The 11,437-nt window shown below is 43.6% G+C and overlaps 1 protein-coding gene across 1 annotated transcript; it reads left to right on the forward strand.

The window, feature by feature from the left end:
- LOC8078489 (LOB domain-containing protein 6) lies at positions 8,419–10,970 on the forward strand. The gene is made up of 3 exons (XM_002455070.2): positions 8,419–9,026; positions 9,612–10,468; positions 10,626–10,970. The coding sequence occupies exon 2, from the start codon at positions 9,630–9,632 to the stop codon at positions 10,434–10,436; it is 807 nt and encodes a 268-aa protein (XP_002455115.1). The 5' UTR covers positions 8,419–9,026; positions 9,612–9,629; the 3' UTR covers positions 10,437–10,468; positions 10,626–10,970.

Here is an 11,437-nt window from a genome sequence, read left to right on the forward strand (position 1 = left end):
CGATTATATTAATTATAGAAATGTTCCACACAAAAAGCCTGTCACTAATAATGATTCTCATTCTCTCACAAAGAAGCCCATAAGCATCGTATTTGATTCTTCAATTCCCACATACTTCCTTAAAGCTTCTTTCATTGACTTATTTTGGGTGGGACCTTATCATAAGAACTTATCGGTATTTCTAAAAATAGAAAAGGAACTAAATGCAGAATGTCTAGAAGATTTCTTTAAATATATATCAATTGGCTTTTCCTTGATAGTGTCTCATTTATAAGTTGCATGGGGAAGCTAGCCCCGTTCTGCCTACAACTAAAAAACTTCATAAAGAAAAAGTACCCTATTATGCAGTTCTCTTTGGGAGCTAAATTGAAAACTGGAAAATTTCTATCGCGTCCTGAAAAGTAAAAATAAAAACCGAATAGACAATGTCAAATCCAAGGCATAGATAGATGTGGCTGGATGTCACTTTTTGACATAGGTAGCTTCCATCTTGCCCACAGCCCTTGTACGGACGAATGAAATATAGATGGAAAGCTAACGGAATCAATATCTAGTATTCTAGTCCCATAGCTGTTGTTGATATAGTAGTGTGCCCTTCCAGTCACCCAAGGGGCTTTAGCAAATTAGCATGGCTAAACCTCATATGCTTTCTCCTAGATTCTCCTATCGTGATCAATCCCCCTTAATATATTGCGATAAGATATGCTGTCAACTGCAGCCCCCCCGCGGCTACCTGCTGCAAACATCTCTCTGAAGCTGTTCCAGTGAAAGAACCAACTGGATGTGTCCAGAAACCTTGCTTGGTTACACTACTTTCGAGTATGATATTTCTTGATGTATGTCTAATTAACGGATTCTGCCAAACATTCTAATTATCAAAGCCATGTCCTTTCGCTTCGCTTTATTTTATCCTCCAAGTATTACATTACATGGACCAATCATAGCACCTGGCCCCAGAGGCAACCAATCACATGGCTGCGAGTCCGCTTGCTGCTATAGATCACTTAAAGGCTCAATAGTTTATCCTTGTGTGGCGCTGTGAAGTTTTTTTTTGTTTTGGGGGGGGAGGGGGGGGGGGGGGGAGGATTTATACAACTGTGCTAATGGTCATGAGTTGCAGAAAATAATTTTCATATTAAAGGAGTTCATTGAGGTAAATGATTTGTGTGTAATTTTGTTTGCCGAAATGAAATTCAAGGATGGTAATTAACATGAGTAAGGATAAAGATAGAGACAGGGATCTTACACGGTCACATGAACCACTTTTGCTTAGCCACTTGAAGATTCCTTGGGCTCCATATTAGCAGAAACAACTGCATTCTTAATTATTTCCCCCCCAGTGCCCTTAAGCTCTGATGATGTTGCTGTTTTACTGGACCCTTTGAACTGACTTGTGAATTCTGGTAGGACTTAAACTGCTCTGACGTAAATAGTACGTACGCCCTGGCTCCACAGTCCACACACTAAGGCAAGCGGCCGGGATGCAGCCAAAGCTGTTTGTCAAGGTGGCATCAGATGATCATGTCATTGGACGGAGGATCAGCATGCAGCAGCCTGCTCCAATCAACCATCCCCACTATGCTTCGACAATCAACGTGCAGCTCTGCAGGCGAAGGTCAGTACGCGTGATGCTATATTTGGTAACTATTATCTGCATAATGCACCACACTAACAAAACAAAACCACCTGCAACATGTCTTGTGATCGAGAAGGGTTTGAACGCATGCGTGCATGGCTCTGAACAATAGCCAGGGGTAGCCCCATGCATGCATGCATGGGCTGGCCAGACAGACAGGATTCTCTAGCTAAAGGTACGGTTCCATGCACGCCCGTGCACAACCACTCCACCTCGCCCCACCCCTGCACGCCCCTAGTGACCAGAATTCAAAGGGACTGTTCCCTCCTACAGTGCAAGTGTAACCTTGAATCTGTACCACAAGGACCCATCAGCTCAGCCAGCACAATGTATTTCCTAGCTTCCCTCCCACACAGCCATGCATAGCCCATAGATATGTATGCATCATCAGCTTTCACAAATGTTCACAGGCTAGCTAGTTGGTACTTTTTCATGAATGCATATCACCTTCCTTTTTCTTTTTTTCTTTTTTATAAAAACTAATGTACTTGTAGATTGAAGGGAGTCTTGTTTCAACTTAGTATTAAGCTTCAGGATTAGCTCAAACTTTCACAACTCTCTTTTCTTTTATTTTCTTTTCTTTTAAAAAATAAGCTACTTGTAGATATATTGAAGGGACTCTTGTCCCAACTTATTAAGCTTCATTCAGGATTAGCTCAAACTGTCAGAAATTCGAGCATTTTAACCTATTAAGTATATGGATAGAGTCATTTTTTTATAAAAAAAGAAATTAAGATTATTTTTTCTCAAAATAAAGCCGGAGTCCTCCACCCTATTTCTTTTCGAAGGATCGGGACTGAATCATAAAAAAACCGAACCACAGATTTTCAAAAAAAAAAAAGGCGAGTCATCCCAAACATGCCTATGGGCTATGGCATGGGCTACGGTCTGGCAAGCTACAGACAACTACTAGCTGCTGTTTCCACTGAAAGATTTGCGATTTTGTTGGCGACGACTGACGAGCGTGAGTTTTTAGCACTTGGATGCAAGTTGCTAGAGGATGCAGCTCAAAAGGACAGGCAGGGCATGCTAGGTCGTGAACCTGGGAAAGGCTGCAGCCATGCATGCATATGCAGACACGAAGCGTAGGGACTAGCTAGCCCTAGCTTAGCTCGGTACCCTCCTCCTCTCTTCTCGATCGGCCCCCTCGCTCCCTTAGCTAGGTCCAACGATTTGATGTCTGTGGATTTCAGGATCGAATTAATGTTGGTGTACTAGGATAGTGGCTTGCACACGAGATCTTGTGTGTTCTTATGGGGGGATCTTAGGAAGATCTGTTGGCCTTTTGTAAGTTGCCATTTTTTCCTTAATAATTATCTTTACGGCCGCAAAGATTTAGTTGGTGCTGATGGGTATGCTAGCTGTCAACCTTTCTTCAATCAAACTTCCCTTAAACTTATTGTGTCGCAAAAAGGGGAAAAACATGAAAAGAAACCACATCCCCAAATAAAAGGATTAGCATGCCTCTATTCTTAGACATGTTTTCCTTACGTTCACTTTATTTTAGTTCTACTACTTTAGAGTCCTTCGGAACACATAAATAAACGTATCTAGGTTCTAATGTCAAATTCGGTGTTTGGTCACATTGCAAGCATGTGATTGTTATTGATGACCCCGAAGTTGATTTTAAGTATCGACACAAGGATATTAATGAAAATTAAGGATACTATAGGGTTCATGTGCAAACTAGGTGTTCAAGGGGTCTATGTTTTATCTTTTGCCTTACTATTAAGGGGGTCCAACATTTGTAGCTTGATGGGAGTTAAATTGAGGGCATTTGGATGCACACACATGTGGTACATTTTCCAAGTCAGCTCAATAGTGGTCTCATTGGATAGGTTTTTAAACCGAAGATCTCAAAAAAGTTGAATTAGACGAGATCAGATTTAGAGCTAAAAAATATACACCCGAAAATGCACCACATGATTGAAACTTGCCCGGCGGGTCATCTTGTGGCACCGTGCATACTTCATATTTAACTTTGGCGTGATAGTCACTGTACAATCTACTATGTCTTGGTGGCACTCGGTGGATCATCCATTGAAGCTATGTTTTGACTGTGTGTCAAGTGGCCATGATACTAGACTTCATCGTAAGATTCGTTGTGCCTAGGTGACACACTCGATGTGGAGTAGTAACTTGACTGCGTGTCAAGTGGTGAGTTAACTTGACTGTGTGTCAAGTGGAGTGACTAACATGTGTCATATGATCCTGCGGTGCCTATGTAGACTACAACAGACCATTGAGTGGAGCATATTCCTTTCTAACCATTGTAAAACATGGTTGAATAGGATCATTGTATGGTCTTGTGTGCCTATGTAGCTCCCGACGGATCATTCAGTGGTATCTATGTCTACGGACTTATGCTAACAACTAGTAGGTTCTTCACACCTTATGTATGTGTGCTCACTAGCTCATTTTGAGCTTCTGTTTGACTCATGTGTGTGACACACGTATAGAGGGAGTTTGTGAAAGGTTTGAGTGCCATTCAAGGCAAAATTGCTAGTTGAGATTGTGTGCTTATTGCACATTTTGAGTTATTGGCTTGATTTTCATCTAGTGAAGGTTGAAGACTTTTCCCAACATCTAGAGGATCTGGCATGGACTATCTAGGTGACCTTCTCATTTGAGCTGCTTGTCGGGAGGCTCATATTGGTGTGCTTGGTTTCAAAACCCTCGATATGGAGAAGAGAAGAGGTATTCACTATCGATACTTGAGTCTTGGTGAGTCAAAAGAGAATAGATGAGTCTTAGTGACTCTCTAGTGCTACAATGTGGATTAGGGGTAGTGGCAATGGCTATTTGAGATCGTGGGAAAGAAATTATATAGGTTCCATGTTGTCCTCTTTTCATTTTTGCATTACTTCGATGACTTAACTTCGCAATTCGCCTCTACGTCATTGTGCCACCACTATCGCTACCATGTCATCGTTCATCCACACTGCCTAAGACCTCGCACATTCACCATAAAGTAAGGCTACTATAGCCCTACCCCTAGCCACCACTCCGCATGATGCACATTTGCACCCAAACGCTCATTGACTACACCACAACCACATGCACAACAAAGCAACACCTTCACACAACCATTGCATCGCCCGCCATTGTAGCCACACCAACTACGCCATCGGGCCTTCATCTGACCTAAGTGCCACCCTTGTTGCCCCCCGTGCCAGCCGCCCTAGACCAACATGCAAGAGGAACTGCCACACCTTAGAGCGAAATGCCTCCACATTGCCATGTAGTCGTGACACCTCATCGCCTCCCATTGTCCTGCAGCGGTTCCCCCACTCCAAGCTATCACAAGCCATGTCAATGTAGATCTAGCCCTAGGAGTTTTGGACTGCCAATGGAGCCATGAGACCTAGAGGTCGTATTCACCGCAAGGTGAAGTGCCATGGTGGGCAAAGACATGACGATAGTACTGACGAGCTTGGGGTGGAAAGAAAGGAAGAGAAGGCCCCACTGTCACCTTACTTGTGACCCCACGGAGCACCGGGGATGTACTCCAACAACGGCGAGGAGCGGCGGAGAAGGGAATTCACGGTAGGCTGGAGAAGGAATTCACGGTGGGCCGAATAACTGGATTTTGTGAAGGGTCAAAGGGGGCGGTTGTGCTGTAGCACGACAAACTGTGATGTGGCTACAATCAACTTTATTAAAATCATAATGCCATAGCCTTCTCATGCGTCGCCGTCAAGTGATGCCCCTTGCGTGCCGGCAGGACCAAGGGTCCGGGGCAACAAGCCAGGTGCGGCAGTGGCCAACCCACGACGATGTAGGCCGGGCATAGTAGTGGAGGTATAGTAGTGAATGAAGGTATGGCCGGGGCTGAGCTTGGCAGGGTGCTGTATAATAAGCTGAAGTCCGTGTTCCACATTGGCGCCAGAACTTGTTAGTCCTAGAACTAGAATAGTATGATATTTCATCTTTATTATTCGTAGCAAAAGCACAATCTAGTATTATTATATTATATATAATAGCACTAGCACATAACAGCCTTTTATGCATGGCTTCCAAAGAGAGGAGATGATGGCAAATCTTGCTTGTTTATTTGGTTACACACTTACACGGCATGCATGGCTGGGGCCTTTTTCATTCCATGCATATGTATGTCATGCGGCATCATTGTACATGTTGATTTCAACAAAACTAATGGCGGCCTAGCTAGGCAATGGTGGGGCCACCCTCGTCTTAGGCCTTCCTGTTACCACGTACTAGTACTGTAAAGAGAGTTTAGTGTGTGAGGCTATACTTGTCTGTTCTTGCCTTCTTGGAGACCGTGAGGTCGCGCTCTTTCTTGATGAGCTTTTACATGTTTGCTCTGTTGACTACTCGAGAATTGACTTGGCTTTTCCCTTTAGGAAAGTTTAAATTGACTCACAGCTATGTAATTCTGGTTCAGCCAGAGACACTATTGTGTTACAGTGGCAGTTAGTTACTGTATTTTAGTAGCTGTCCAGTTTCAAATAATAGTAATATCAAATTAGTAACGATCCATCTTATATACACGGTATGCACCATACTAATTTCTTTTAAGCTGAAAGATGACACTTTTTTTTTGCTTTTTTTTTAAAAAAAACAAAGAGCTGCCTGGGGTATGAACCCACTGTACTGTCACTTGGTCTCAGTGATCTGCATGATTGTTGGCCAGACTGGACTGTGGATGCCTTTTGCAACTTTTTTAGTTTTGAAAACTTTGCTGCAACTAGCTAGTAATTACGTTGTGTTGAGATGCATGTATGTAGACCATGATGATACTAATTATATATAAGCTTCAGCTACGTACCTATAAATGACAAAGATGACAAAATCTAAGTGAAAGCTATCATGCTGTAACAGTGGCCATCATTGAAGGCCACATGTACTTCTAATTATTTTATGGGGCCTGTTCTCGTCGACTTGCTTTGCAAAGAATCTGTTACATGACTGGTTACAAATGAGGGATTGATCTAACCTCCTGCTATCTACCTTCATCAGTTAACTGTGTGAAGGGCCAGTCCGTGTTTGGATCATCATCAGTTGATTCCTTAGGACATCGATCGGTACAATTTTCTCTATTTTATCAGCAATAACTGTCATGAGATTTTTTCCTTACGTACTGTATGGGTGGAAACATTGACGTAGCATGTCATGTGCATAATTTTTTGTTTCCTACTATATACTCCCTCCGTTCCAATTTATAAAACATTTTAGTTTTCTAGATTCGTGACTTTTGCTATGCACTTAATTAGATATACACCATACTCCCTCCATTATCATTTTGTTTTTTGAGTTAGGTGCAGTACATACAGTACCATTATTATTAGAACCAGTGAATCCAGCGTGAAAATTAACTTGGACCTTGTTTGGATGTTGTGGTATTGAGAAACCACAATATCAAAAACTGCAGTTTTAGAACCACTGATATGGAAAACCGTGGTTTAAAAAAAAGATTTCTAAAGTAAAGTTTTTAAAACTCCAAAATACTATAGTTTTAGCAATACCTTAATATGCAAAACCATAAAATTTGTTACACCCAAATACTTCCTGGCACTCTAAAACCAAAGTATTTCACAAAAACCATAGTATTTTTCTAAAGCTTTTTTTATATTAATAGTTGGCTGGACACGTATCTATCAATTGTTGTTTTAGACACCAATGTATGCATGCCCTGAATATTTAAATATTGCCATTTTGATAAGTCGTCCATAAAAATTTAATATGGTTATTTTCACAATAACAATATAAATAGTTATATATGTAATTATTTATTAGTGACAAAGGTCCTAAAACATAGTTTGTACACTATATCTAAAGTAATGTCATCTTCCTTTTTTTTCAAGAGGCGACAGTTATCATGTGTACAAAGTGTTTACACGATGCTGATGTAGCTAGCGTGAGCCCAAAATTAATCATATAAGCAGAGAACATCTGTAGCTAACCCTAATTAAGAATATAATGTATATTTAATTCCCCCCTAGCTAGGTATATATAAATAATGGGGCATGACAGTGCATGCCGATAACTTGCACTGATCGATATCAGTTCGTCACTAATGATTGCCAATTATACTGCGGCTCTTTTAATTATGAGATGGAAGGAGCAGACAAGCTGGTTCAATTGGTTGTTAAACCGCATTGCACAAGCACCCTGTGCGGCTGTGTGCGCCATTGATCACCACACGGTGTGCCAGTCTACATCGCCGGCCTCTTTATCATTGTGCTGCTTAGGCAAAGCTCAATTAAGCTAAGCCAGTTCATGCATAAAAAGGGCATGATTACTCTTAAACCGGACGCACTGACGAAGCCTAGCTATATGTCTTTCTACCTTTTTTTTAGGAATGCCATGAAATTGGTGCCTACTACTATATATGTATATCAGTTTTTTTTTCTTTTTCTGCGAGGATACTAGAAAATACATACATATCAATACCGGTCTGTACATCAAAACATATACATGTGTACGTGTACTACTACTTTCTTTTGCCACAAATCCATGATGCTTTAGACGAGGTCCTAATATAATCAAACTTTTGAAACTTATTAATTGCCTATCTTTATTGTGAAATGATTTATACGTACATATATACACTTCTTCAGCTTACATACATAGTCCCCCCATGGGCAGCGGGAACTGTTCGTGAAAAGTGACGAGATGAGGCGCAGCACTGTGATAGATATTCTTGCGAGTAGTGGCAATGTCACCCTCACACTTTTTCTTGTACTGCCATTAATCTCGATTTGTCCTTATTTATCTGTTTACTCTCTCTCTCTCTCTCTCTCTCTCCCCTCGCTACCCACGGCCGGGCCCTTTTTTCTTCGCAACATACACCTCCACAATATTCTTCAACACTCTCACTTCCTCTCATTCAATACTGGTCTCTCTCTGCCTTTTTCATAGTGTGCGGTCGATCTATGCACCACCTCACCTTTCCCTCTTGCTGCAGTTGGAGGCCGGGAGTGCTGCAGCTGGAAGAGAGGAGAGAAGCTGGTGGTTTCCCTCTCCTCCAGCTCTCCCCTCCTCTCTCCCCCCCCCCCCCCCCCCCCCCCCATAGATCGATCACAGCCAAGACAGAGCAGACAGAGACAAGAGTTAGGCTGTTCTACCACCTGATCATATAAAATATGATCCTCCAGCAATTCTTCCATCCACACACAAACTGAAGCAAGAATTATTGCTTTTATATATCTTGTCTGTACTTTTCTCTATTTTTTCCCCTCCTCTTCTGTATTTCCATTGTGCAGCTTGTTTAGTAGATATCAGTGGATCGATGTATGATGGAGGAAACAAGCTAGCTAGCTAGCAGCAGCCAGCAGCAGGGAGAAGGATAGAGAGAGAAAAAAATCCTATATTCTCGGCCCTTCTCCAGCAGGTCATCTGCAGATCTGTCTCCTGTGACCTTACAAAGGTGAGGATATGAGCAGGTCTCTCACTGCAACATGCCCATGTATGAGAAATTTTAAGCTTTGATTTGCAGTCTTCTGGGTTTCTGCCTTCTCTTGCTTGGTACTAGGAGTATTATATTATCTATGGTTCTTGAGATTTGAGCGCAAAGATCGCCTTTTTTTCTTGGAAATTTGTGCTTCTTGTGCCGTATCATCATACATGCACACCCACGCATTTGCACAGTGGATCATGCATCCTCCATTTGTATTCATGATCATGCTGTTGATTTTCTCTGGTCCCTTTATCAAACTATTTCTGCAGATAAGAATTGTACAGTCTCATTGTCCCTCTTTCTTTGACCCAAAGTAAAAAGGGAAGAACAGAACTTCCTCATTTTTTTCCCAAAGTCTGCACATGCATAGCTGGATCAGAACACTACCGCACTCCAAAACCCTAATCTTCTGATTTTTTCTGCCTTCCCAGAACAATCCTCAGTCCAAGAAAACCCTAACCCTAAGATTAGTGTCGAAAAAGATATGCGTATTCACAGCTCATGTTTCTTTGGAAAAACTGATGATAATCCAACGCCTTTTTTCTCTATTCGCAGGCCAGGACCAGGAAGGAAATGGCATCGCCGTCGAGCACCAGCAACAACTCGGCCCTCTCCCCTGTGGCCGCGTCAGGGGCGACGACGCCCGGTGCCGGGGCGCCGTGCGCGGCGTGCAAGTTCCTGCGGCGCAAGTGCCTGCCGGGGTGCGTGTTCGCGCCCTACTTCCCGCCGGAGGAGCCGCAGAAGTTCGCCAACGTGCACAAGGTGTTCGGCGCCAGCAACGTGACCAAGCTGCTCAACGAGCTGCTGCCGCACCAGCGGGAGGACGCCGTGAGCTCGCTCGCCTACGAGGCCGAGGCGCGCGTCAAGGACCCCGTCTACGGCTGCGTCGGCGCCATCTCCGTGCTCCAGCGCCAGGTCCACCGCCTGCAGAAGGAGCTGGACGCCGCGCACGCCGAGCTCCTCCGCTACGCCTGCGGCGACGTCGCCGCCGGCATCCCCACCGCGCTCCCCGTCAGCGTGAGCGTCAGCGCCGCGCCCAGGCTCTCCACGGCAATGACGACGAGCCCCGGGCAGTTCGCTGCAGCAGCAGCCACTGCGCATGCCACCGCCGGCATGTACGGCAGCAGCCGGAGGCTCGGGGTCTTGGATGGCGTAGTAGCGGCGCCACCACCGCCACCGCCAGCGGGCGGCTGCTACTTCATGCGGAACCACAGCAACGTCATTAGTAGCCCCCCAGGCGCTGACGTGGCGCCCGTCCTGCCTTACGCTTCCATGGCTAATTGGGCCGTGAATGCCATCAGCGCCTCGACGACCACCACCTCTGGATCAGAGAGCATTGGTGGGTTGGATCACAAGGAAGGGGGAGACAGCAGCATGTGAAGTGAAGGAAACAGGAAGCGCCGCCGTGAATGGTAAGCTGTAATTTTCTGCACGGCAGCCATGCCCATGCATGCATGATGCATGTAACTATGTATATATACTGTAGGTGCTAGTTTGTGTGTTTTAATTATACATATATATTGCGGCTTTAATAATTGTTACTATATGTTTGTATGTATTATTGTGCAGTGATTTACTAGCTCCTTGTTAAGATGTGGAGACATGGATGCATGCATTTGAGCCCTTTGGCCTTAATGAGCTGTGGGATCGGAGGAGTACTCAGCTTGGTGAAGGAAAGGAAGGAAGCTTCAGGGGGAATCGGTCCATCTCAGGTTGATTAAGAGCTAAGGAGCAATCTATATAACTATATATCTATCTATCTACCTTTCGCTATATAGCCGACATGAATTATATATATCGACTGCATCCCCTTTTTGCATGTGTTGTGCAAACCATACTTTGGAGTACTAAATGTAATCGAATCGAGATCTTGATCTCTCTTCTTTTCATGATTAATTCTTCGTTTTCGCAGGATCCATCGATCAGTCATTAGTACTCCGTATAAATATAGCATGCATGCATGATTTGGCTTTGCGATCAGAAAACAAAACAACCACCTTTAGGCCAAATAAAATAAGAGCCAACAATCAAAGCAGCAGGATCCTACATGCATGCATGCATGAGTAGTAGTATAGTACTAAGCTGATCTGCATCTTATATCATATGTCATAGGCACCAGTGGCCTATATATGCTTGCATATATGCTCCAGATATATGATCTTGAGATGCTTCGTAGTCAGCTGGGAGAGCTAGCTTAGGGAGATTAACGAACACAGTCAGTTTTTTTAAATTATACTATATGGTGATCGAGCATCACATCATTTCTTTCCCAGACATTCTTCCCGTCCATGTTAATTAGTAAACTGTAAAGGCATGGGAAAAGCAGTATTCCGGGCACTATTCTTATAGGTCCCAGATCTTTTTATGGATCTCATCACTGT

This window comes from Sorghum bicolor, chromosome 3, assembly GCF_000003195.3.
Source record: "Sorghum bicolor cultivar BTx623 chromosome 3, Sorghum_bicolor_NCBIv3, whole genome shotgun sequence".
NCBI lineage: Eukaryota > Viridiplantae > Streptophyta > Magnoliopsida > Poales > Poaceae > Sorghum > Sorghum bicolor.

Bases quoted from the DNA above. Each gene is read 5' to 3' on its own strand.
- LOC8078489 (XM_002455070.2), top strand. From the start codon at position 9,630: ATGGCATCGCCGTCGAGCACCAGCAACAACTCGGCCCTCTCCCCTGTG.